This window comes from Lissotriton helveticus, chromosome 10, assembly GCF_964261635.1.
Source record: "Lissotriton helveticus chromosome 10, aLisHel1.1, whole genome shotgun sequence".
Lineage (NCBI taxonomy): Eukaryota > Metazoa > Chordata > Amphibia > Caudata > Salamandridae > Lissotriton > Lissotriton helveticus.
This window is the reverse complement of record NC_136071.1, coordinates 796,361,846-796,389,757: the sequence shown is the minus strand read 5'-3', so window position 1 is coordinate 796,389,757 and position 27,912 is coordinate 796,361,846. Positions and strand designations below refer to the sequence as shown.

Here is a 27,912-nt window from a genome sequence, read left to right as displayed (position 1 = left end):
GAGCTAGTGCCGGGTGAGGTGGGGCAATATTCTCCATAATATTGGGTGAGTGTTTTTTTACACGAGTGGTAATTGGGCTCTTTTGTGAATATTTGATATTTCAAAATAAGTGTGTAAAGGAATGGATTATTAACCATTGAGAGCGAGACTGTGTTCTGAATTCTAGCCTCGCTAGAGAGATTTGCTAATAGGCGTGTTCTCTCTTTTTCTTTCCATGTGTGTGCTGGGTTGTGAAATCCAATGGTCCTCTCATCAGGAGAATCAAAGGTGACATTTATTTTGTTTTAAAGTTTCCTTGTTTATCATGCACTAATTAAGCAGTAGCAGCATAGGTCCTGACGAAGCAGTAAGTGACCCCGGGGCACAGGTAAAGCTGCAAAAACATGTCGACCGTGACTATATAAACTGTCCAGGTAGTAATTTGCTGACACTACCTTTTGCACTGTTTTTAGATAGTGGGAGTAGAAGGTTGCCAATAAATTTATTTTTCCTTCTTCCACCCCTTTTTAAATCACCACATTTTTGAGAAATTCTTTATTTTCATTATTTAGCACTGCTTACTAGTTACATCCTGACTCCTACCTGTCACAAAGCTCATTGGGTTACTGATTTCCACCAGGCTTACGCTGTGCCAAATCGTACATTGGGCTCCTCCCTGTGTACTTATGGTGGCTTTCCCAAATGATGTAGGGCGGTACAGGATGGAACTCTGATGGGAACACTGTAACTATCTTGAAGGTGTCCCATTATTGATTTCGCAATCAGCACACGCAATCTTTTAACCCTCACACATGAGCAGGTTTTTGACTTAATGTTACTCGTTAGTTGGTGTTGAGTACTCTTGAGGGACGTAGCATTTTTGGTCATTAAATTTTCCCTCTGACCCCCCCTAGTGAAGTTTGTAGTTTTTACCACATGGTCATGCATGCTTCTCTTCTGTACGAGTAAGGGATAAAATCCAGAGATTTCATAAAAGGGTGATGAGTCTTTAAGGAAAGGCAAATATTCATTTTAATTTGAGCTTAAGTATGAGGTCTTTCGGTGTATGCTAATTGCAATAGAGGTTCAACCTTAGGAAAACACTGGTGTTACGCAACAGGTAGAACGTGAAGTTTGATGGTTACATTAGTTTAGTGTTTCAAGAGAGAATGTTCTTTTTTCCACCCCTTGAATTTGTAAAGTATTTGTTACAGGCAATATCTTCGTGTGCACCCCTGAAAAGTGTCCTCTCTGGAAATTCCGAAGTGCAAATGCTGCTCTGGAAATTCAGCGGCATCTCTTGCACTGTCCCACAGGAGACAATAATGAATAAAAATCAAAAGCCATGAAGTAGATGTAAAATATATTGCAAGAAAATGTGATTTATTAAAAGTTATGTTCACTAAATCTCGTAATTATTGAAAACATAGCGAGTGCCTTCGTATTTAGTCGAGTCGGAAGCATCAGGGAAAATGTAACAAAAGTCATACGCAGGGCTCGAGTCGGGGTACCACGCGGTGGACGGCGTCCCCCCACTTATTTTACCGGGAGCTCGATAACTGGAGCAAATGGAGCCACACATTCACTCTTTGGCCTCTCTGGGGAGAGATCGGAACTCATTCAGAACGCTGCTCACGCACTTGCTTCTCTGATGCAATCGCATTTAAGGGGTGAGCGAGGGGAGGCAATGAGTCTGATGGTGCAAGCCACCTTTCGTGACGTCACTTCCTGTCGTGATGTCAGTGTCCCCCCACTTCTTTTTTTAGGACTTGTGCCCTGGTCATACGTAACTTTGGGGGTTTTTCTAATTTTTTGGCATCACTTGACATTTTTTTTGACACCGGCTAGAGAGGAAACTAAAATAGAGAAACAGCAGCTTGTGGCAGCGCGCTACAAAGACAAATATTTTCGTGAGCTGTGAAAAACTCTCAAAGCAGAGCTGCAGGCTAACATACCAATTTGCATGCCATCCGTGTTCTCGTTTCCCGGTCTTGGGCCAAGTGTACTTTTCCGAAGGCGCCTTGAGGAACGAACCCGGAGTCAATGTTCCGGTAGGTCAGCTTCCATGGAAACAGGAGCACGTCAGAGTGTATTCGATAGCGGCCACCTTTAACTGTAATCGTCTAGAAAAAGAAGAAAATAATACAAGAAACGTCTTTCAGGGAAAGCAGTCGAAAGGCAACGTCGTTACAGAGAGCATTCAGGTAAAAAGCAACAACATGATAACGAAACCTGAGCAAACACTTGGTAATAAGCACGTGAACAGTCACTAACTCCTCCCCTGTTGGACAGGCTGTTCTTAAAATACACGTAAAATTCGTCGGGAAACATCATTTACCACGAAGGCATTACCACTACTAACGTTTACCACGTGACACTTACCACGCAGGGTGCCTTCCACGCAGGGTGCCTTCCACGACGTCTTTACCACGGGCTGGGGGGGAGACGTGGTATTCCTTCGAGTCGTTCTGCGTGGGCTTGGGGGGCAGAGGGGGGCTGGGGGGGGTCTCCCCCCCCAAAAATAACAAGCGGGGGGCAGAGGGGGGCTGGGGGGGTCTCCCCCCCACAAAATAACAAGCAGTTTACTTTAAAAAAAAAAACGAACATAATTTAAAAAGAAAAAGGAAAGAGCCTCCCCCAAAGACGTGCCGTGTACGTCAAAAAAACAGTCCTTTTTTTATTTTGGTATACGTGTTTTGACGCTTGTTTCAATGGAGGATGGAAGTAAGGGCTCGTAGAGAAAGACGTGCAGGTAAGACGTTTCTAGGCGTAGTAAAATCCTACGTTGTTAATACCAGCGTGGTAAAGCCACTTGCGATGTAAAATTCGCGTGGTAAAGCCATGCGTGGTAATTGAAATCGTGATATAATCATATATTCAAATTCGTCACATCCTTCAGTCATGCGGCAAGTGGAACGGTATGCAAATGCATTTTCTTAGAAACTACAAATTATACTGTCGCGAAAGCAACTTGAACGCTGAGAAACAGGGGGAAAACACATAAGTTCCTTCAAGGTCAGCAGCTCAGGAGGAACTGGAAGTAAATGCAATGAAAAAAATGTCAAATATAATAATGCGGTAATGTGAAGAAATTATGACCCAAATTAGCTAAAAGTTGTGCGTGAAAATCTGCAGCACGGCAACGTGTGACTGTTAGCGATTCAGCTAAATTTACTAAGAATCGCGCACCAATGATGTCATCACCCTTAAAAAAACTGTTGCCTTACAGGGATGCTAGGCAATGGCGCAAAGCTGGCACAGTGGGGTCTTATTTGACACTCAGAGTAAACTTCATAACATTTTTATGTAGACAAAAATTTACATTTCACCTTTGGAAAGATCACGCAATATTGTGCGTGCCCACTGTTTGCGCTATATTTCCTTTGGTGCTAGGGTTTAATGGAAAGCCAGGGTGATGTCCTTTAGTAGCTGGGGCTTTGTGGGAAATGTTTAGGATTTTTTTGTGCGGCACCCATCTGCGATGCTCCCTTTTGTGTTATGGGACGCAAATACATTTTGCACAGGAAAACTGGTCAATTTTGTCATTTGCACAGGTTTGAGTTTAATGTGGGTCTTCGCAAACACTTGATAAATGTGTGCTTCCACCCTTTTTTTTTTTTAAAACAAAGTTGCCTATGTTAGATTTGGTTCCAGCTCGCACAGCGCTTCAGATAGTGTTTCCCTATAATGGCTCAATCACGCTTCCACCTGTTAATATCACTTATTAACAAACTCTTTTGCAGTAAACTTTATGACTCAAGGCCCTTCTCTTCCTCATCAAGGTCTGTGTCGCCCTTCTTTATGATTGGCATTGCATTTAGTTGTTGGGTGATGCTTTGACAGGCAACAGACATTTGGGATTTGTTGTGAAACAATTTATGGGGACCTTGGGTCCTGAAAAAGAAACCCACTGAGGCATTTTTAGTAGGTCAGCTCACTGGCGAACTCAAGGGAGTGGACACATCCTTCTGTAAGGACAATGATGAGCTAAGAGAGAGGAGTTAGTATACACAGCAGGATAATATTTATAATTCTGAAAAGAGTGAGTACCAGACATATGACACACAACATGTGGTTTTTTGTAGGGGAGGGTGGTAAACTCCGCTCCTCCGGCGGAGTTTAGCCCACTCTGCCTGGAGTGTGGAGTTCCTGGAAAAACTCCGCCAAACCCTGTGTGGCAGAGTTTTACTTGCACTCCGCTCACCGTTAAGTTGGCAAACGAGAAAATCAAGCACTAGGACGAGTCTTGGCACGATTCCTCACCGTGGGTGGTCACGGACGGTCGCTACTGCTCACGTTGAGAAAGCTGCTGCTCGAGTAGAACATCTACTCGAGTGGCGCGAAGAAGCGGCACCCTCTGGCGCGCCAGGTGGTGCCATTCGCACTGATTGTACAGTGCGGGACATGTTCCAGGCGCTAAAAGTCAGCACGAGCTGTGCGACGTACCAAAATGACGGCGCTTTGTGGAATCTCACTGAGTTTTATGGGAACTCCGCAGAATTCCACGGAGTAAAACTCCACGAGTTTTGTCCACCCCAAGTTTATTGCATAGATTCTCATCTTACGAACACACAAAAGAAAGGTATGCTCTCGGCCAAACATTTCAACTGCTGCAAGGAACACTAGCTCACTTCTTCACTGGGAACTGAACAGCTGAAATCCTACCATGATGACGCGCCCAGTGTTTAGAAAATGGAACCGCAAACATGTACCAGAGGAAAGATATCGTCACAATAAGCGTACATTACGTGCTACCATTGAAATTAGGGGCAGTTATGTGTAGGAGGTGGAAAATATGCCTGGTTAGTTGGTCCAAACTTCATCTTAAACGGTGTGTTTTCTCTGGTGAGAAATATTTTTTCTGGTCAAGGATGTCCCTCCCTTTTATCCCCCCCAAAATTGTGGGGCGTTTGGGTACTTTTAACACCATATCTGAACACCTTGGCCCTCAAAACAAGTGGTCCCTTAATTCTGGTGGGCCTGGTAACCAGAGTTACCAGGCCCCCTGAATTATGAATTCATAGGACGCGCCATTGATAAAGAGTTGTTCCAGATGGAAAACTGGGCGAGCAAGCGGAGGTGCTAGGCTGCGTCTAGTGCGTGATGGCCAGGCTTCAATTTTAATTTTAGCACTCTCAGACGGAGGCCTTTCTTGATCAAGGAAATAGGATAACAGCAAGAACGTGAATAAATGAGACACAGGCAGTGGTATCTTTACAAAAGAAATATATGTGGCTAGTTGCTGGCAAAGAGGAACTTCATTATGTCAGTTTGTATTGTTGTTTGGCTGATTTTTGCCTTTTTCCTTAGAGGCGCCATGTCTCATCAAGGAAGTGGTCTGTGCATTTAATCACCTCTTCTGAGTTTCCAAACCGCAGACAGAACATTACTGGCCTGGGGTTCAGTACGCCAGAGTTCTTGAGTAGCGGCCATATGGACATTCGGAGGGCATGATATGTTCTACATAAAAGAACAAATTTGATTACAGATTTTGCGTGATGGCCAAAATATGCGCATGTGGCTGAGTTAGTTTGATCTCTTCTGGCCTGCTGTTCGCTCAGTGGTAAGATGTTGCTTCATGCCATGAAAAGCAGTCTTTTTTTATACGTTCAGGGAAAGATAAAACCTTTCAGTTAGGATCAAACCTTAATGTACTGCTGGTTCTCGAAAACTTGGGAGCTGGGCTTAACATACTGCACTAAGGTTAATTTGGCAAGCAACATATGTTAACTGAGCTGGTAATACAGTAATAAATATTTTGTGGCCTTTTGATCTTGAAAATCGATGTATCAATGCCCATATTAATGGGCTTTGTATCAGTTCTGAGGCAGTCTGCAAGTTCTTTTAATGGAAGGCGGTAGAAATAAAAGATGTTTTCCCTTTCTGATGTAGACAAAAATAGGCTGTTTCGTAAAATGTCTTACTTTTTTAGTAGAACTTGCGTAAATTGTGCCCTCAAAATCCTGATCAACAATGTCGGTATTTTTTCATTTATTCATATGGATAGCTTTGTTGACTACTGGAATTTCGTCACAACTGCATATGTTTCCACAGTAGGGACATCGATGGAAGGGTAGCGGGAGTATGTGTTTCCAGTGGAGCTGTCCATGGAAATTTATAGAAAACCCACAAAGTTGCAAGTAGGCTCCACAGTTTTAACAGTTGGATAACTTACTGTGAATTACTGTTACGTAAGGGGGAATAACGACAGTGTATAAGATCTCATGGGTGTTATTTTTTTTAAGCAACTTATTCGGCAGATAACATCTCCTGGAACCTATATTTCCTGTAAAAAAACTAAAAAATACATTGTCCTCCCTACTGCCTAAATACATGGTTGTAAAGGACTTCAACCGGGTTCATGTCAGCACCGTGTGATCTGGCAACAGGCACTGCATGTTTAGGGGTAACAAGCTGAAGCACTGTAAGAAGCATGGGAAGGGTGACTGGCAAGACAACTCTCTTTACAGACAGAGAGAGCACTGGTCGCTGATGAGAAGACTATGAGCAAGATCCAGAATGTGCTCAAAACATTTGTCACCTCCTCAGCTGGGAACTAGAAAGTCATATGGAAAATGCTGGTGGCACATTGAGGCTCTGGGCACAGACACTGGGGAGGTAGGAGATAGAGCAGCTAGTGAATGGTTCTACTCTTGAGCGGTGCGTCATGCTTTTGTCCAGGTAGAAAATCTCATGAATCAAGAGACTTGTGCTAAGAAGACAACGCAGGGAGAGATGGTGATGGAAAGAGTGGAGATTTTAGGGCACTTACAAGGGACAGTGGGGTTTGGAAGTGAAATGAAAAAAGGAGAATTTAGAGTAACCACTAGTTACCTTCACCGGTGGTAAATATGAGAAGGTTAAACCAGTTCCCAACTTCCAAATATAGATAAAATCCCAATTGTGGGGTTACTGAATTTGAAACCTTGAAATATGTCTCCCTCTTGCTAGTAGTCTGATAAGATAGGTCTGTGTGGAGTCTGTGCACTAAACACATGGGGATGAATAGATTTCTTTCAGTCCATAAGATCCTCCCAGCACGCAATGCCACACAAACATGGGACACCCTTGCCATTACATGTCTGACATTACCAATCGCACTTGGAGACAATCCAAGCAGTGTTAGCGGTGGAAGGGGGTTTAGGTGGGACTTAGAGATGGGAAAAGAATAATACAAGAAGCTATTAAGGCCTGTAGGGTTCCTCTAATCTAGTGCTAGCTGAGGGGTGACACAGGGAGCCAGGGATGTCTTGGTGAAGAGATTACATAGGGGACCAGTGGTGGCGGATGGATGACAATGCAGTGATGGCTGATGAGTATAACTAGAGATAGCAGATGTGTAATATGGGCATTCATTAATGTTTTTGGTTGGAGGTAATATGCCAAGCTAGGATTAAGTAAAAAGAGAGAATGGTTGCTGAAAGATATACAGTTAAAAAAGAGAGCTACCTAAAACAATGAACCACGTGGGTAGCAGGGGGTTTGGACAGACAGCAAGAGAGGGGCTGGGGACTTGGCAGGATGGTGGACCTAGAGCAGGACAGCTGTCAAGGTTAGACCGAGAGAAAGATAAGAGACGTGAGTCAGATGGAAAGAACAGGGATGGCAGAACCTGTATACATAGCAAGAAGAGTGGAGAATTAGAGGTGGGTGGAGATGGGAGGGGACTTACATGGGGAGCAAGAGAACAGAGAGGCGCCAGAAGATGAAACAGAGGCATGGCACAGGGTTTAGGCAGAGAGCAAAATAAGGGATATGTGTTGGACAGGGAACTACAGTCTTGTTACAGGTTTTGGACATCAGCCATAGTAGGGATTACTCTTAGGAAGCAGAGGGTTTAGAAATGGAGCAAGATAAAGGAGATGTTGGGTAATTAAAGGAGTGGAGTAGGTTTTACTTTGTGAACAAGTGAAGGGAGAGGTCTTGATGTGACCAGAGGTTATTGGAGTGTGAGGGGAAGGTTTACAGTTTTTCCCATTGGGATTTGAGACTGGAGACAGCAGTAGATGTAAAGCACAATACTGTAGTGTACTCCCTCTTTGTTCAATGTCTGCTACCCTACTTAATGCCTCTCCAGAGATGAATGCAGTGTTTGTTGCTGTTCCCATGTACAACTTTGGAACCTTCCCAATATAGTCACTTGCTTTGCATGACATTTCTTTCCCTTGGAAAAAACTTTCATCCTGACTTCCTGTGGGTGAAAGCCATAGCACTTTTGTTTTCTTCAATGCTTGTGAACATTACACAATTTGATTGCTAGGAATCCTTCTAAGGGATCCCCCACAATGCTAAGCATTTCTTGAGAATGCATCATGGATAGACCAGTTGCAGCATTATGTAAGTGGGTGAGCCATGGGCCTATCCACTTAGGACATATGTAAAGTAAGAAAATATTTTCACCCTCACCCCCAAAGCCTGGCCTGTACTGTCAGGGATCGGATGAGATGAGAGGGTAAACCCCATGGCCAGGGTGGTATGGGTGTGAAAAAAGAGTTGTTGGCTTTAACACAACCGTCCATCTCCTGTATACCCACACCATGTCAAATGGTGGGGGTACTGAAATTGACACTCACGTTTTAACTGGCCTTTACTGCAATGCCTAAGGCTTGAGAGGGTATTATTTGTCCCTTCTTCTTACATTTTCCCAAAACTTAGGTGGGATTCACTAAAAAAGCAGACAAGGGTAGCTAACAGTTATCACATGTTCTTTGCCCCCACCATGGTCAATATGGTTATCATCTGTCATGCTCAATGGTAAGACAGCTTTAGCTTCCCACCACATATCGCCCTAGTATGATGACGTTAGTAAATAAATGTACAGCAAGGAAGGAGAAACTGACACCTTTCTGACACTCTATGGCCTGGTAATGCAGTCACCCACAGAGGAACAGGAGAATCCCTAATGCCCAGTTTACTATATAAATATATGAAGTAAGAAGGCCATAATATATACAACAGTGTGTGTTGATTGTTATCACGGTAAATGCTACACTCATACAGTTCTTACTTTCTCATAAAGGGCACCGAGATTCCTTTGCAAATCAGTAACCTTATCATGAAAAATTATCTAAAAACAAGTGGCAGTCTGACTTCGTAACCAGAACACTTCACAAAGCTGTGCATAGCGGTTCCTGAATTTAAAAAAATGTAATGTGCTAAAAGGTACAAATCTAGAAGAGGCAGTGAGGGAGTTAGGCATCAAGAACAACCAAAATATTTAATTCAAAAGCAAACTTGGCATGAAAGCATCTGTAAACCTCAGAGAAGACTTACAGGGGAGCGATGAAGAATCCCTTAGTAGGCAGGCTGATAAACTATACTCCTCCCTTGTGAAGTTGTAGTTTTGCTTTTCATCTGTGAAAGTGTGTGTATGTTTGTAGTAATCTAATTAATTTGTTAAAAAATTAAGCAATAATTCCATCTTGAAAACGTTAAGATTCATTATAAATCAGTGAAAACAGGACATTATTACTAACATTTAGTCAAAATTTAGATTACCTCCTTCAGTACGATTCCAGATTCTTGCTCCTGGGCTCTGCGCATCTGCTTTGTGGTGTTCGACACCTGATTGGCGAAATCGAGCAGGTGTTTAACAGTTCCCCGTGAGACTTTTGAAAGGCAAGTGTCTACTTGTCCACTTAGCAGCAAGGAATCAGACCGATCCTCATTTTCGTTATTTTCGCGTAAGGTAGACATTGTGCCATCAACAACATTAGGTTGGCCGCCACAGTACAACTCATCCATAATGTCTATCACTTGAGAAGTATTCAAATTTGCCAACAAGAGTTGAAGGTCTACGGTATCACTGTCCATGCTCATGGGCTCCATCACGTTTGGATTTCTTGAGGTTTACCTACTGTACAAAAACACAACAATCCACTGATGTGTATATCCATAGACAAACATTTCATAACCATCATACAAAACAAGGATGAGGCAAGAACAGTGTTTGCCAATTGTTGGAAATGTTTACTTGCAATTAAGAACTTCTATGAGTTTGTCAGGAAAACGTATCATTCACAAATGAGGGATGAGTCTGTTTTCTAGTAAGTTTAGTGCTCAGTTAATAAAAACCATTAGAACAATAAAAATTAAAACATCAACTTAACACAAATAATATCTCAAGTAAAATGCATTAAAGTAGCAAATCTTGTTGCATCCCTCTGACCGTTTCACTTCTGCGCTCTCCTGGTTTTTCATACCTCATCCTATTTCTGTACCCCAATATTATGCCTGCACTTTCTGCACGTGCTCTTTTGTACTTTTCTCTAGCCTACAACACATGCAATACTGTAGTATTACAGTACTGACTTTCTCAAAGATGATTGTAAATGTGTGCAGATTCTACCTATGCATGGTTAGTGACTCCAACATTCTAATCATTGAAAATACAATCGCCCTCAAAGTCAGGCAGTGGTCCACCACCATAATATAAAACCATGAAGAGTTTGGGACAAAAAAGCCTACTTGTCTTTAAAGGTTGAAAAGGGAACATTCTTTGTAACCTGACCGCTTCACTTTCTCCCAAATGACTACACAATTATGAAAATGGAAATGAAAGTTCTTCAGAAACTATTTACAGATAAAACCACACAAGACTCTACACAATGGACACAACGTGTGTTGTCACTTTTCCACTTCCTCCCTAGAGCCGATGACATTTCTGTGAACCAGCAATTAAATGGTTAATCAGGTTTAAGGCTAACTGGGATTGTGGAGTCAAAGAAATGGGTAGTTAAGCACTGTCCACTTACACACGGCATCATCAATAGGCCAGAGTGAAGTTCACAGAGGTCTGCTACGCGGAACTCCACAAAGAGCAAAAAAAACTCTGCCGCACTCCACGGAGTTCCGCAAGCAGCAGAGTGCAATAAGTCAAGTTGCCCTTGCTGATTTTTAGCACCAGGAGTTTGTCAGCGTGAACAGCACCATGCGCAGTGCAAGAGGGCGCTGCTTCTTTCTGCCACCCGAGCAGATGTTCTACTCGCACGGCAGCTTCCTCAACGCGAGTGGCAGGTTTCTCAGCACGAGTGGTAGTGACCTGCAGCGACTTCCCATGTAGAGAAATCTCGCCTGGACGTGGTCTAGCATATGATTTTTCTCGCTGGTGCTCGCCAACTTAACATTGGCGAGCTGTGCAAGAGGGAAAACTCAGCACCACTTTGTGGAGTTTTTTGGAACTCCGTGCAGAGTGGGCAAAACTCTAGGAACTCCGCAGAGGAGCAGAATTCATCGCCCACTCTTAATCATCAACCAGGCCAAAAGTGAGGACCATTAAGCTTGCCAATAGTATTGTCTGTTTACACTGCATACAAATGTTTTTTAAAAAGCTGTATTAAAAAAAGTAATATTAATTTAAAGATTAAGAAAATGTTTCCTTGGAACATTCAATAAATATAATATCACTGACACTACATTCTCAATATTGACACAATTGTATGGAAAACAGTTTGCATGTGAGCATAGATCACATTACAGACAACTGGGATCACCAGAGTGAAACATGGACAAAGCTGGGAATGTACCTGCTGTTACACATGGGAATGGGGGAAAAAATTGAGAAAAAAAATACAATAAACAAAAAGTCCTCATCTATTTAGATCACTGGCGAAAAATACCCACTGCAAAAGAACAAAAGAGTAAAAAATATGCATTTAAATATTACAGCTTTTAGAAGCAAGATGGTGGCCGCTACTGCAGCCGAGTGAGGAGCTACGTTGCGTTCTGCCCGAGTCTGGACCAGGCTCACGGGCTGCGTTTTGAATGCCCTTGCTGTTCTCTTGTCCTGCTCTTACGAACTGTTTCTGCTCCCATTCTCGGGTTTGCTGACCCGTGACCCGATCTGTTTAGTGTGGCGTTTCTGTGCAAAGAGCTTTCCTTTGGCTGGGCTGGGCTCAGCTCACCTGAGACCGGAGCTCCGGAGGCTCAGCGGTGATAGCCGTTAGAAGGACCTGTTTGTGGTGAGGTGCAGAGGCCTCGGGAGCAGGAGAACGTGAATGAGATGTGTTGAGACGCGGAAACACCGGAGATCTGGAGCTGCTGAATTATCGAACATTATTTCAGAGCACGGCAAGTTGGCTGTCCATTACAAAAGAAAAAGGATTGAGAAATGAAACATTGAAACATTGTTGCAATTCTAAATGCGTCTGAGTTAATTCAACAGCCGAGCAGGTTTGCATTTTTTTTCCTCTCTTTCTTCTGGCAGCCGGCTGAGGGAATAAAAAGGGAATGGGAGCTGAAAAAACAAAAAACATTGCTATAATCTCATATGTGTTTGGGTTAAACTGATATTCGAGCAGACGAGCCTTTAGCTTTTTCTCTTATTCGGACCGCTTGGTACTGTTGTGACATTATTTACAGCAGCAACTAATTAAGAAACCTGTCGGTATCGGAGCCTTGGACCTCTGCATCTGGTATTTTCTTCTTCTTCTTTTTTTTTTTTTTCCTCTAAGGGAGTAACCTCTTCTGCCTGGCATAAACTTATTCTATTGCTATAAGCTATTTTTCTAATCTCCTGTTATATCTGCTTAAACAGTTTATACGAACAATATGGCACCTAAAGGCAGAGGGGGCAGAACCAAGGCAGCTGCTAGCTCAGCTAACTCGGATAACCCAGCTACTATGACGCCCAGTAATTTTGAAAGTACTGCAATAAGACCAGTAACAGAGCTTAACTTGTCAGATAGACCTGCTCTGGAGACCCGAGCTCGCCAGCAAAATGAGATCATCAAGGAGCCAGTCACACCCAATTTGTTTAGGAAAAAAATACAACTATTCCAACTAAGAACACTATGCAGACACCTCGAGATATCACTAAAGGAAAGGTGCAAGGAGCACAAGGAGCCGCTGACCCGTGGGGCGCTGTATCAAAAAATCGCAGTGCTAATCTTTTACATACTCCTGCAAAACTAGGGGGTGAGGGGCCTCCCTCCCCCGAAGAAGATACCGATAAGGATGTTGCGGAACTTTGTCAAGCAGTGGGGGAGGTCAGAGTCTCGCCACGAGCCAAGGAAGGGGGCGTCAGAGAGGAAAATGGAGTAGCTCTAACTTCAAATTATGCTGAGTCTATTGAATCAGGAGGTCAATTTTATTCTATGTCCGATGTCTCACTAGCATCTGATGGTGAGATTGGCGAGGATGTGATGAATGAAGGCCATTCACTCTCAAAAGACTGGGCTGATGATTGCAATTTAAATTCTGAGGAAGAACTTCTGGGCTCTGATGATTTGGTGAATAAGGCAACTCCAAACACAGTTCGCAAGGCCACAGAGGTACAAAACTTTCCTTTGGGTGATACTTTTAGCACAGTTGTCCAACCGCAGTGGGAAGGCGTTGGAGTCGCCCTGGAAACCCAAACTGATCTTCCTGAATTTTTGGAGGGAGACGAAGAAATCACACTTAAGTCTATTTACAATCTGCAAACCTCTATGTATAGGTTAATTATGGCTCATAGAGAGGGGACTAAGGCAGAAGGGCTTCGTACGCAAGGGGCTGTACGAAAATTGCAGAATGTTGTTCGTCGCCTAGCCAAATCTAGTAACGAAACCATTTCAAGAGTAAATGAGACTGAAGCTCGCATCTCTGCTGCGGAAGATGAACTTTCTACACAAAATAAGGCAATTAAGGACTTGGAGAATATCAGGCAAGATATTGATTGGAAGTTGACCGACCTGGAGAATCGCGCACGGCGCAATAATCTGCGTATTTTGGGGATTGCAGAACAATCGGAGGGAAGAGATATTCGTCGTTTTGTTGTGGACTTGCTCTCGGACGCTTTTCCAGATCTCCAGGGGTGGGTCTGGGACAAAGAAATTATAAGAGCCCATCGTTTTCCCTTTAATCAAAAACGTGATCAGGGCGGGGAAAATAAGAATCCAAGAGCCATTATTATTTGCTTGCAAAATTACTTGCTCCGTGAGATTCTGTATGACCTAGCAAGACCTTCAAAGACCAGAAAGGGATTGGGGCATGAATTTTTTGTAAGGCCCGACTTTTGCCCGGTAACAGTGCAGCAACGTTGGAGGCTTAAGCAGTTAATGGCTCCAATCCAGTCTAAAGGGGCTCAAGTATTTTTGTTAAACCCTGCAAAACTCAAGGTGGTTTACAGGGGGAAAAGCACTTTTCTCATGTCCGAGGTTAAAGCACAGCAATTTTTAGATGAAATGTAATAGAAACCAGGACAAGGGCTACATACCCCAGTCATGCTTCTTTTCTTTTTGAGTTTCCGGGGTTTTCTTTTTTCTCAATAATGCAGGGGGTAAGATATAATATGGGCCTGGGTGGATCAGGTAGAACCACTTAGCTCATCATCACTTTCCATCAATGAGGGCTTACGCCCTTAAGCTTCTGGTGGTGGGGTTTTGGGAGGAGGGTGGTTTGGGTGGGGGGGTTTGTGGGGGGGGGTTGGAGGGAAAAGGGTGTTCTGTGGGGTGCAGGGAAGTACAGCTGAAGGATGCCTAGTTCTGGTGTATTTGAACTATGTATGGCTGAGCTCATTTGTAGGAATGTTTTCTTTTTGTAATTGTAAGACCAACTGTGGTATTATACTAATACAAGATAATGGTGAAATTTTCAGTTTGTTCTATCAATGTGTGTGGGTTAAATGATAGAAGAAAAAGGGGGATAACTGCTCAGGTGTTTAAAGCTATGCGGGCTGACTTAATATGCATACAAGAGACTCATGTCTCTTGGTCAAATAGGGGATGGTTTAAGGACCTAGGAATGGAGGTTGTGGGATGCTCACGTCAAAGTTCCACGATAAAGGGGGTGGCCATTTTAAAGAGGTTTGGGGTGGGGGAAGTCAATAGAGTTAAAGAAGACCCGTTGGGACGATGGGTCATTGCTGAATTTAAACTTGGGGGTTCGCTTATTACTATTTGCTCAGTCTATGCTTCTACTGTTGATGACCCCACAGTTTTCAATCAACTAAGTGTGGAGCTGGCTTTATGGCCACCTAGGTTAATATTATGTGGGGACTTTAACCTTCATATGGATGAAACATTTGATATCTGTGGAAATATTGCATATGTGGGGAGAAAAAAGAATGTCTTTAAAGCAGTTAAAGGGATTGCTCAAGAATACTGTCTGATAGATGTGGGTTTTGAGAAAAGGGGGGGAACTTATGGATGTACTTTTTTTTCTGCCCCACATCAAAAACATTTTAGGTTGGATTATTTCTTTGTTGCAAGGAACTTTTTTAATGAGTTGACACAAGTTGAATACAGAGTTTTACCCAAAATTGTGTCAGATCATAACCCCATATTGTTTAGTTTTGAATCAACTATGCCATTCTGCCCCCGGCCTTGGTCTTTTGACCGTAAACTCTTGTTCGATGCATCCTATGTTGAGCATATGAATACTTGGATCCCTGAGTTTTTTACTAACAACAAGGGCTCTGTCTCGTCAGAGGTAGTCTGGGATGCATTTAAGAGCGGGGTTCGAGGAGAAACCTTGAGCTATCTAATAAAAAAACAGAGGGTGATTCGAAATAATGAGGAATGTGAGTTGAATAAACTGAGATTGTTAGAGATTCGTCTCATGCAGGCCTGTAATAAGGGCTCAGTTACAGATAATATTATTAAGGAGCTATTAGCCCATAAGGTCAAGATTCACCAGGGATTCGCTTTAAAATTTGCTCAGTTACTTGCAGCTTTTCGAACTGAGGTTTATGAGGTGGGAGAAAATTCGGGGAAACATCTGGCCAAGAGGGCAAGGCAGAAAGCTGTGTTTGCCAGTATTGATAAAATTAATGACATTGCAGGGGCGACTGTTAGTAATCCTGCAGATATACTCAAAGTCTTTCGCGATTTTTATTCTAAACTTTATACTGATGATACGGCAGGAGACTGCATAGACCGAATAACTCATTTCACTGACCAGGCCTTGAATGGCATCTTATCCATGCAGGAGAGGGAGAAGTTGGATCAGCCCATTACTTGGGAAGAGATTGAGGTGTCGCTAATGTCACTGGCTTCTGGAAAAGCTGCAGGTCCGGACCTTATTCCCCTGGAGTTCTTTAAACACTTCCGCAGTATTTTAAGAGCAGAACTGCTGGACTTATTTCAAAGAGCCCAACAAGGTATCGCCCCTCAGTCATGGCACGACTCTATTATAACTGTTTTTCTTAAAAAGGGTAAACCTCCTCTGCTACCGTCATCTTTTCGCCCTATTTCCCTCATAAATGCTGACAGCAAAATTTTCTCTAAGATCCTTGCTTCACGTTTATCGAACATCATATCTCCATTAGTTTCCAAATACCAACATGGTTTCATCCCTTCCCGAGACACCGCGGATCATATCCGACGAGTGATCACGTTTCTGGATTGGTCCCAGGCAACCCGGTCCAATGTTGGACTTATATTTTTAGATGCTGAATAAGCCTTTGACCGGGTTGCTTGGAGCTATTTATGGGATGTGTTAGCCAGGAAGGGATTAGGTTCAGGGTTTCTAATGGCTTTAAAAACCTTGTATATTGCTCCAAGGGCGTGTATTCGAATGAATGGCCAGCTTTCTCCTTTTTTTTGATTACTAGGGGCACCCGTCAAGGATGCCCCTGCTCACCTTTACTTTTCGCACTCTACATTGACCCCCTAATTAACCGGTTTATTATGGAACAAAGGATCAGCCCTATTTGTTTACCTAATATTAACTATCGTGCATTGGCTTATGCTGATGATATTGTTATAACAACTATTGACGTGCAGACGGCTCTTCCGGCAATTAACGAACTCGCTAAACAATTCGGGTCATTTTCCGGGTATAAACTCAACATGGAGAAGACGCAGATTTTATGTTCTGGAGATAATCCATCTTTAAACATTCCTACTATTTCAGAGGTTATATACTTAGGAATTAAAATATCATTGCCCATAGAGAAAATACCCGAACTTAATATTAATCCCGTGATATCCCGAATTAATAGCTCGTTACAACGTCTAGACCACTTACACCTGTCACTGCATGGTAGACTTAACATTTTAAAAATGTTGATTTTACCAAAAGTACTATATATGTATCGCACTATACCGTTGGAATTTCCTCCCTCTTGTTTTAAAAGCTTAGAAAGGACCACCTCTAGGTTTTTATGGGGCTATAAACGCCATCGGAAAGCTTTAAAGAAGATGATATTGAGTAAGGAGTGTGGGGGATGGAACGTTCCTTATTTCTTCTTTTATTATTTAGCAGCAACGCTCCAATATATTAGACCTCGTATAATCGGTGACAGAGCAGACATTCCTGCTTGCCAAGCCCCATCTATTTTTGAATTGATCATGGGCGAGAAAGTAAAAGGTAGTTTTCTCAAGGTCGTTGAGCCAAGTTACCACAAAAAGACAAAGTATAAGACGCTGAAGTCAGCTTTTGGAGCTTGGCAATCTGTCAATATCTAAATTAAATGCTTATACCCCTTTAGTGTCGCCTGGGCTTTTGCCCGATATTTTTTGTGATTTGACGGTTTATAGATGGGAGCAGAAAGGATTACGATATTTGGGTCACTTATTTAGCAATGGCCAAATTGTATCTTTTAAAGAATTAGAGAATAAATTTCTGTTGTCACGAAATGATTTTTTTAAATTCCTTCAGATCCGCAGTTTTTTACAGAGCCTTACATTTATTACTTCAGCTAGAATGACAACATTTGTTTTACTGGAACTTCTTCAGAATAAAATCTCTATAGGCTCTCTCTATTTAAGCTTAATTCAAGAATGTGGAGATGATATGGAACAATGTCAGCTGAAATGGGTTAGTAAATTAGGCCTCCCTGGTATAGATTTTTTGTCATCTGTTAAATGTGCTTCGGAATGTTTAATCACAGGGATGATGAAATCCCAGCATTTCATGTGTATGCATGATCTTTACTATACTCCTAGTAAGGTTGTTAAGTGGAGCACCAGTACTGGAACGAGCTGAAGCCGCTGCGGGTTATATGCAGCTAATGATTTACATATGTTTTTCCAATGTCCCAAACTTAGGAGTTTTTTTCAACAAATTGAAAGCTTTCTTGCTGTCGTTCTCAATTGTGATATCACAGTAAACACAGAGATGGTGTTATTAGGAATGGATTTTTCTATCTCTAGATCAAAATCGGTAACTTATTTTTTGTTTATTTGTATGGCAGTGGCTAGAGCCTGTATTACCAGGGAGTGGATTAATTCAGATCCTCCTTCTTTCTTTTCTTGGCGTGAAAAATTACTGTTTATGTATAATATTGAGTCTGCCATTTATAAGTTAAAAGGCATCAAAAAAAGAACTTTGGGGGAGAAAATCTGGGCTCCAATCGCTGACTGGATTTAATTAATTTGTTGGACTTTATACGTTTTTTTGGTATCCTGTACGCTTCCAAGATGATAACAAATGTTCTTTTGTTTATGATTGTTTATTTGTATTGCTGTATTTCCCTGTAATAAAAACAATAAAATAAAAAAAATAAAAAATAATTAAATATTACAGCTTTTCATAAAACCAGGCAGTAAGTACACACTACGGAATTCAAATAAACTCTACACCTTTCAATTAAATGCCTATACGATTGAACCAAAATATGTGAATTATTTTATGTGTGCCTTCCACAAGCTACAAATAGAATCATTTCTTATCATTAATCAGCATTTATTTACATTTAACTCCATGACGTCAAATCTACACAATCTGTTTCCGAGACAGCCTTTTGTGGTTTTATTCTGTGCTGTGAACAGCCACAGACTTTCACACACATTAATGTTAACATTGCAAGTGTGGCATTTCTCTTACGGGAGTCTGCATGTATTTCCACGGTAGTAAAAACCCCACCTTAGATCATCAAACTATTTATGCACTGAAAACTACCATGTAAGACTTGGCTTATGATCGGCCAAAGTGGAGAATACGAGGAGTTTGGAATAAACAAGGGGTTGGGGGAGGCGTTATTTAAAACATTCAGCCTTACAAACTTTAAAAGATCTGTATTTGAAGAGGGGTTTAGGAAAAAATGCCCAGAAATACAAAAATATAAATAAACACAAAACAGGCATGTGCTCGTTACGAAGATCAGGATAGTTGTGAAGGATAATGAAATTGGGCTGTGTCTAACAAAGAGTTAGGGGTAGCTTTGAAACACGTTGCTAAAGAGAAGAAGCATTGGCAAATCAAATAGGCCTGACTTTAATATAATAACGTTTGCAGTTACAAACATGAACAAACGCTGTTTGCATGCATTCATGCAAAAATGCTCTTTAGCACATCAAATTCAGATCTTTTGACTTTGCCATTCATGAATAAAGTAGCAAAAATGATTTATTTCTGTATAGGTTGTATATGAGATAAAGTAATTAACGAGGCCCTGATTCAGAGCTTTAAAAAAATATATAAAAAAGTCCCTCATGCATTTCGATGGAAGCCCTTCTTAGTAGGTAGAATGATACAGCAAACCATCAACAGCATGATGTGATAGGGTAATACCCCTCTAGGAAGAGCCAAGTCCCACTCTGTGCATAGTTTAAAACAGGGCTTCCAAGACTTTTTGGAACCAGACCCACTTTTTAGAACGACAAACTTTTACGACCCACCTAGCTTTAATGGACATGAGCCGGGTGATTTTTGTAATGTAATAAAAGCATCGTGTGGTGGCGCACTGTCATTTACGGATAGCACGTTATCCATTGAAATGACCACATTTGCACAGAGACAATTTTCCTGAAAAAACTATAATGCAACTAACATGATGATATGTGAAAATTGAGTGTCAATTAATATTTATTATTTGATATCATCATGTAAAGTGTCTCGATTTGTTTTGATCCTATTAAAATCTTTGTTTCCATCACATTTCAGAATTACGAAAAAATGTGCCTTCGTTTTTGCTTTCGTAACTGCTGAATGTGCACAGTTAATTTACAGGTCTTTACATTGTGTTGTGTTACAAAAAATTACATCCTACAGCCTTTCTTTTCACAGCCTCTGCACTCCTACAAGATTGTCATATAATTCACTTATGACCCACTACAAAACTAAAGAATTGATAACAGCTGATCAGCGTCAGCTGCACTGTCACATAAATCAAAAAACTCTGGAGATTGTGGTGACTTGAGTGGACAATAAGGTAGAGTCAGAGATCTGGTTAGTCTTGGCTGAGGGAATGATGTGGTTAAGGGTCAAATCGCTGGAATTACTATGAAGTCATAAGTAATAGTATGATCTAAGCAGCAAATCTGGCCTCTCATCTTTCCACAGCACATCATTTTGACACTTGTTAAAGGGACCGTTTTACAGTGCATTACTTATATGAGACTGACCTACTGCAACCCATTTCTTTAGAACTTAAAATATTTGAGGCTGGGAGGAGTCATAGGAAAGCACTACTAACCTTGAAGCTGCCCTTGATTCGCTAAGGATCTCCGCCATCAGGGGCCCATATTTCCCTCTTCCTCTAAATCCACTCCTCCAGTTCACTGTGCCTGCAATCAGCTGCAGGCCCTTCAGGCTGGAAGAAGAGGCAGGCAGTGTTGAACTGACCTTAAGAGCAATCCGGCAGTTCCAGAAGGACTGATCTGACAGGTCAGTGTGTGGGCGTTTTTTTGGGGGGTTTTTGGGCTGTTTGTTGGTCGTTTTTATGGTATCGCGAAACAGTTTTTACTAATGATTTCCCTAATATTGCCATAAACTTTGCTTGCAGCAAGCACAAATGAATGCAGTTTCTTGTACCTTGACAAACACATATACAGCGTCTTTACAAGTTCATAACTCCCCCAATTATCAAAATGCAGGCCCTTGATTTGCTGTCCCAGTCCACCCTAGGACGCAGAGGTCGCTCAAGGACCCCACCCTACTCTAAGGGAGGGAAGGAGGCTGCGTGGAAACTATTATGGTAGTGATCATGAGTAGGTGTCACCAGCAGCGGCTCATGTTAAGTAAAAAAGGTGTGTCGGGGGGTGGAGACAAATACAAAAAATAGAAAATAACTTACATGCCGCCCTCCAGCATCATGCTCTTCTGCTCCTCTCCTCTCCGCTGCAGGCAGGTACAGGCTCCCAGACTGCCCTGCGGACAATCCTGAAGCTGTTCTCATGCATGAGAGCATGCATGAGAGCAGCTTCAGGATTGGCCTGAGAGCAGTGAATTTACGCTTCCAGACAGACGGGGAGCCTGTGCCTACTCTCTCCAACCTTGTAAAGCAGCTCGGGTTGGAGAGAGCTTCACTGCGCATGAGGGTTTGGCTGCCCTGAGACAACCAGCCAAACAGTCATGCGCACTTATAACAGTGCCCATCACTTCCTCTCTAGTACAGTCACGCCCCTGACCCAACCCCCAAGATTCAGCACAATAAAAATTAAACAATAATAAAATGGGCTTTAAATCTGTTTTATTATCATTTTATTTTTCACCAGGCCCGGACTGGCCATAGCGGGCACCGGGCAATCCCCTGGTGAGCCGCACGGGAGGGGGCCGGTTGTTACAAGGCCGTTTTTGCAGCATATCGGCCCTGCACCAAAATCGGCCGAAAACCGGCCCTTGCAAAGAGCTCCGCGGCACCTCCTAGCCCCCCCCCCCCCCAAAGTGGGGAGGCGGAGCCAGCTGAACACTTTGCCGGGGCCGGTTGTGGTTCCCAGTCCGGCCCTGTTTTTCACGTTTTTGTGGGGGAGGGGGGCAACGCTCCTCCGCCATAGCGGAGGAGCCACTGCTAGGTGTCACAATTATAAACGTAGGGCTTTCCTCTCATGGCAGTATTTCTCTTAAAAATAGGTCCCATTATGGTTAAATGGCGCGGCACGCCCTCATGAAGCTGACATGTAACACAAAACTCTCGCTCTGACCAGGCGCCTACCAATCGATGGTGCAGCAGGTGCAGTGGAACCGGGGCCCAGGGATTTGAGGGGGCCTCATAACTTCTTTGGGAACTGCTCTTTACAACAAAGCCATGGGAAAGTGGGCCCAACCTCCGTGCTTTGATTAAGGCCCACTGCATCACGAACTGCTAATGTGGGATTTGCGCTTGCCACAGCGCAGCAGCAGAGACAGGGTCTAAACGTGGGGTTAAACAGCAGGGTAAGTGAGTGCCTATGTCTGAAAAGCAATGACACGAAAGATGTCAATTTACGCCTAAACAAACAAAACAAATTAAATGTCATGTCAAAAAAACTCGACTGCAATTTTATAATGAATGCAATTATGTATTATATCGCATAAAGGAGCTGTAACTTGACTAGTTGGTGCTCAGCAAAGGTAGTTTGCAAACTTACTGTGTGCTTTGTAACGCAGAGATGTTTTTGCAATGTGTCCCACGGCATGTGCGCGATGATGACCTTTGCACTTTACATTAGTAACATCGCAGCGTTCCCGTGATGCCGCAGCTCCATTGTGACTTGTGCTAGTGTTTCAGCCAATCAAGGCACGAGGGATTGGCACGAGGGTTCTCACATCAAACCACCCACGTTCTATTAGCGCATGGCAGCATGTATTTGTACACAACACTTTCCATTCGCCCGGTTTAAAAAATACAAAATATACTGCACTGAAACAGACCGATCTGGGTTTTTTTTAAATGGGGAAGGGATATTACGCAATGTAACAAACACCTACGAAGGAGGTAAAGATGATGTGACAGGTGGAGGCAGGAAAGAGAAATGGACATGGAGATCCCAGAGTAATTTGATTGGCAGCTATAGAATGCAGGGTATCGCGATATTATAAAAAACGGGGAGAAAATGCAAGCATGTGGAAGACAGAGGCGTAAAAGAGAACATGCAATATTACATGACGTCAGAAGATTGATGATGTCATCTGTGCCCGCTGAAAGTATATATATTATTAATATTTATTAAGCACAAATGCACCTTACTATATTGACGCTAGGCTCTACAAAGAAGAAAAAAGAAGGGGAAAACAGACATGCAACACTAACATGGCGACTGACTGAGGTTCGTTCAATAAGAGCAGTTGTTTAAATGCATGATCCTCCAGGGACTAGGCAGAGTTTTTTTCCCCAAACTCGGGGTTGAGCACTGGAAAGGCTCTGACTTCCATTCTGAGTAAAACAAAAAAAAGTGAAGGTTGGACTGCTTGAAATAATCTCAGACATTAGTTATTACTCTGCGCGGCAATTCAGTCCAACATTTTTTTGTCCACCATCCACCTCAAACAGGAGAAAGCCATATGCAAATCAGTCTTGGTCACTGAATAGGAGCAGTCGCAGTCCAGCCCAAACTGCCAGGCCTGGTTCCCTCCAAGCCGGAACACAAACAACCTCTGACCAGTTTCGGCATGGAACAACTGAGTGTGTCAAATGCTGTTTAGAGGTCTAACAGCAACAAACATGTCATGTGACCCATTTCCTATCCATAGCGCAGGTGAACCAAGAATTGAGACCTGGATTGCCTCAGTGCTAAATTCTATCCGGAAACCTGCCTGCCCTACATCTTCCTTACCGCAGGACACAGGATATTGACTCAACTATTTTGCCAGATGTTTCTCCATAATTTTAGACACAGCAGGTTCAATGGAATGGATTATTATTAAAATCCGTCTGGGCCAGCTTAGATTTTTTCAGGAAAGGGAAAGATGACACCTTTTTGAACGCCTCAGGGACTGATGCTGAGAATAAGGATTACTGATCAACAGCTGAAGAGGAGGCCTGATAGCTGATTTCTGATCCTAAAGTAAAGAGACTGGAGAAGGCTCACCAGGAGACCCCGACTTGAGTGCGAGCACAATTGCCCATCATCAGTGGGAAATCTTCTAATCCTATGGCCACACAAAGGACATCATGGTCAAAGAGATCAGTTGATGATGGGTTAGCAGGGCATTTTCTCATTCCTCAAATTATATCATAAAATTTGGCAATTTAGTTTGCCGGATTACCGCACAGCAATTGAGAGACCGCAATATTGAATCCGTTGAAGTGGCAGAGTGGGACACCTTAAAAAATCTTGAAACAAGTTGTGAGAGAAATTATTATGTAATTAAGAAGAAATAAAATTAGTCTTACCTGTAAAAAGCAGTGTTTTATAATGCCTTATAGGCTGTCAGTCAGTATCATAACACTGTTGTCACCGCGTTTTGGCTTGCCTAACTTTCAACCTCACCATCAATATAGTGACTCTCTTACTGTTTACAGAATAGTTATGTATGACAGTGTGCATTATTCTGTACCCAATTATACCATCAAATTGATGAAAAGTTCCTTTTATACATGCAGTAACCTTTGCACGTTACAATATTAAAGTGACATAAGGATTAGAGACCGTGATAGTCTGGTTTTCCTCTGACGATTCCTCATCATGATTCAACCAAAAGTTATTAACGAATGAACGGTCCTGGTTTGCCACCATGCCCTAGGACAGTCCCACGCACAAGTACATACAATCACATGTTCTAGTTGCGCACGGGATCTAGTTGCCGGTGCCTACGTGCTGTCCCAGCCCGACCTATGACGCAGAGGTCACTCACGGACCCCACCCTACTCTAAGTGAGTGAGGGAAGCTGCGTTGAAACTATTATGGTAGGGATCAAGAGTAGGTGTCACCAGCAGCGGCTCGTGTCAGGGAAAAGAGGCACGTCAGTGGGGCGGAGACAAATATAAAAAATAGAAATTAACGCCATCAGGGTATGTTGGCTTCAACTCAACCACTTAACCTAATTCATTTAAATTAAATGAAAATTACATGAATGATTGAAAGTGACGGAATTGAAGTAAAGTCAGTGAATCGAACATAACACAGATGAGGCGAGTTGGAAGTTGCAGATGTGGGACAATAGAATAAGATGGGGAAGAGGGGCCATAAACGATAAAGGACCTCAACATAATGCAAGGTAGACAAGTGCAAATAGTAAGGTGTGGGATGGCCAGACCAACCCAGCACTGCCCTAGTGGGCTGCGGCTAAATGGCAAATTTTAAGGTAGGATGTACTGCTATGATCCAAGGTTTGAAAACCCGCAAAGCTATCATTCTAGCCCTGTGCTAGTATCCAGCTTGGTTTGAGCTGCCTGCTTTTTGTACCACCTGAAGTAACACACTTCAAAAACACCATGTTAGGCTGGGGCAGTAGGCCCAGTGTACCATCACCCAGGAGCAAAAACAGAAATACAGCAGAGGAAGAGGTAGGGTAGGCTTTCGTCTATCTCTGCAGCAGTGTTCAAAGCAGATTGCACTGTGGTCAGTCAAGTCTTGTAGTTCCAGGTGAATGCAATTCCAGCTCAGAAGTCCTCGAGAACTGTTGCGACACTCTCAATGTGAGCACATGGGCGAGGGGAGATCGGTGGGAAGATGGGAGATGGAGTGGGTAGGATGTTAGCAATGGCATATACCCTAAAAATGTGGCATTACATAACAGGGTTTTTCTAGCACAGCATTGATGCTGTCTATATCAGCACAATGTGGAGTTACTGACACTGAATACAGCCGTGCAATGAGGATTTGGTCACTGCAGTAGTGCTGTGTGCATCTAGGCAATGCAAATGCATTAATGCATTACGTGTGAGGTTTGTTGCATGACTTTGGTGTTTTGCATTTTAAGGCAATAAACAAACTGCCATATAATATGTAGTTTTCTTACTGGGACAATGTTTTATACTGACATCATAGGAGTAGCTGTAAATCAACGGACAATTCAAATTGCTCCATGAGATTTTTTTCTGGTGGATTATCACTTTGAGATTAATTACGGTGATTAATCGTGGAATGATTAATCTCAGATTACAATTTTTTACTGTATTTTTCCAAAATTCTTTGGCTTTTTTGTTTTGGGAAATTCGATGCCCCTGTACCCACCATCTATTTCCATTATGTTTCGACTTTTTCTATTTATCCTTCAAATTTATTTTTGTCTCTTTTTTTCTTATTTGCGTATGGTGACCTACCCCCCCTCAACACACACTGTTATCCATTTTCTCCTAATATAAATCCTTACCTTATGCTATCACATTTGCCATAATCTTGAACTTTTACCCTTATAACTTAATTCTACACTTATGTCTTACCGGAATCCTTCCTGATGTTTTTCCTCCAAGTAGTCTGGCACACTTTACCAGCACCCTTGACAAGCTAGCAGATTGTTATGTTCTGGTTGGGTTCTGATGCAGAACCCTCTATATAGAAATGTATCTCCACCATTTCAGGGGTGCGCTCGAGCTCTGATCAGTTAGCGATAGCTGGAAGGGACTGCAGAAGTAGGTGTGTGCAGTCCATTATATTAAAGGATTCACAAATTTTCTACTTGTCTCCTGCCACGTGTTGTTACCCACAACACGTTTTGGCAACGAGGATGGGATCCAAACCCACACGTGCATAGCACAATGGATTAGCACTTATATTTTCTCATCTTTCGTTTTCTTTTTGTTTCAGTTTATATTGTCTTTTTATTCAGTTTTCCACTTTCCCCTAGGTTTTGTTAGGGGGGGAAAGAGTGCTTTGTCCAGGTTGGGTTCTGATGTAGTACCCTCTATACAGGACCTTTTTATTTGTAAATTTGTTTATTCAGTTTTCTCTGAATGCAAATAACATTGGAGCGTTGCATATTAGGTACATCCATATACACCATCGTTTGTGCCGTGTGTGTCGGGTGAGCAGAGGGAGGGCAAGCAGGAAGGAGTAGAGAAATGGATCTGGCTGCCATTCGTGCTTCCTTACTTGAGGATTCTCTGAGGTCGTCTACAGGGAGGACCCACCTCTCACTGCATACAGTCATCACAACAACCACTCAATGGCCAGGCCTGCAAAGTTGTACAAATTCAATGAATGTTCACTTTCCTATGATTCAAGCAAAGCTGTGTTCCCTGATGTGTATAACTCAGCTGAAGCTGTGCTACTGCTTTCCCCATCCTCCTCCCCGTCTGGTTCCTCCTTGTCTCTCTGCTCTATATTAGGACCTTATCTTCACCGTTCCAGTGGTGCGTTCGAGCTCTGGTCAGTTGGCAAGAGCTGGGATGGACTGCAGGAGAGGGCGTGTGCTGTCCATCATATTAAAGGATTCAAGCATTTTCTACTTGTTGCCTCCTGCCTCGTGTTGTTCCCCACAACACATATATTGCATTTTACCAGCACTCCTGACAAGCTGGCATATATTCCACTTTACCAGCACTCCTGACAAGCTGGCATATATTGCACTTTACCACGACACCTCACAAGTTGGCATACATTGCATTTTATTACAAACAGCACCGACTACTCTTAACTGGCACGGGAATAGTGATGGGCATCATGTCCTGCGACTGAATTTAAAATGTAGGCTATTGATTGGTATAGAATGTTATGTCATCAGTTATTCACAACACACTGCATCAGATAGACAGTGCCCCTCCAGTGGCACAATTATTCTTCTGTTGTGAATCAGTTTTTAGTATCCAACTCATAGGGGCTGATTACGATGCGGCGCATATCGGCTTCAAACAATGGAGAGCCTTCTGGTCCGCCTCGCAATCGGCTCCTCAGTTTACTTTCCGACTGCCGCATTACAATGATGCCAGTCGGAAAATAAACTGGCCGGTAATTCCGTCTGGCTTCCAACAGGCTCATGGAACTCATCAACCAGTCAGAACCGGCTTGTAATCCCAATATATGCTACATGTACAAATCACTTTAATATAATTCCAAAGTAGTCACCCACATACTTCTATTTTCAGGAATATGTCTCCATTGTTATTTTCACATCTTACAATTAAATAGTGCTTTGTATCAAACGTCTGCACCCCTTCTCAGTCAGGTTCTGACAACTTCACAGAGTTACTTCCATACCATAGATCAGAAAATAGTAGTATAGTGTCCCCTTTCAGAATGATTTCAGCAGGTGTATTATTCCAATGAGCTACCGTGGTAATCAACTGTAGATAAAACAAAAGATCCAAAGCCTTCTCAAGTTGCCTACATTCAGACACACTAAGGTAGAAAATAGCAACCAGTGAAATTTATCAGGTTGCCAAATATGCACACATAGGCTCTTTGTCACATTCTCGGCAAAACCTCATCA

General features: G+C 42.5%; 1 protein-coding gene across 1 annotated transcript in view; it reads right to left on the bottom strand.

The window, feature by feature from the left end:
- MAP3K8 (mitogen-activated protein kinase kinase kinase 8) overlaps nucleotides 1–27,912 on the bottom strand; it is a 68,508-nt gene that overhangs the window by 27,762 nt on the left and 12,834 nt on the right. The window contains exons 2-3 of the mRNA XM_078663388.1: nucleotides 9,478–9,835; nucleotides 1,935–2,102 (exon numbers count right to left, since the gene is read on the bottom strand). Of these exons, the coding sequence (XP_078519514.1) occupies nucleotides 1,935–2,102; nucleotides 9,478–9,807 (498 nt within the window). The 5' untranslated portion in view covers nucleotides 9,808–9,835. The remainder of the gene's footprint in view (nucleotides 1–1,934; nucleotides 2,103–9,477; nucleotides 9,836–27,912) is intronic.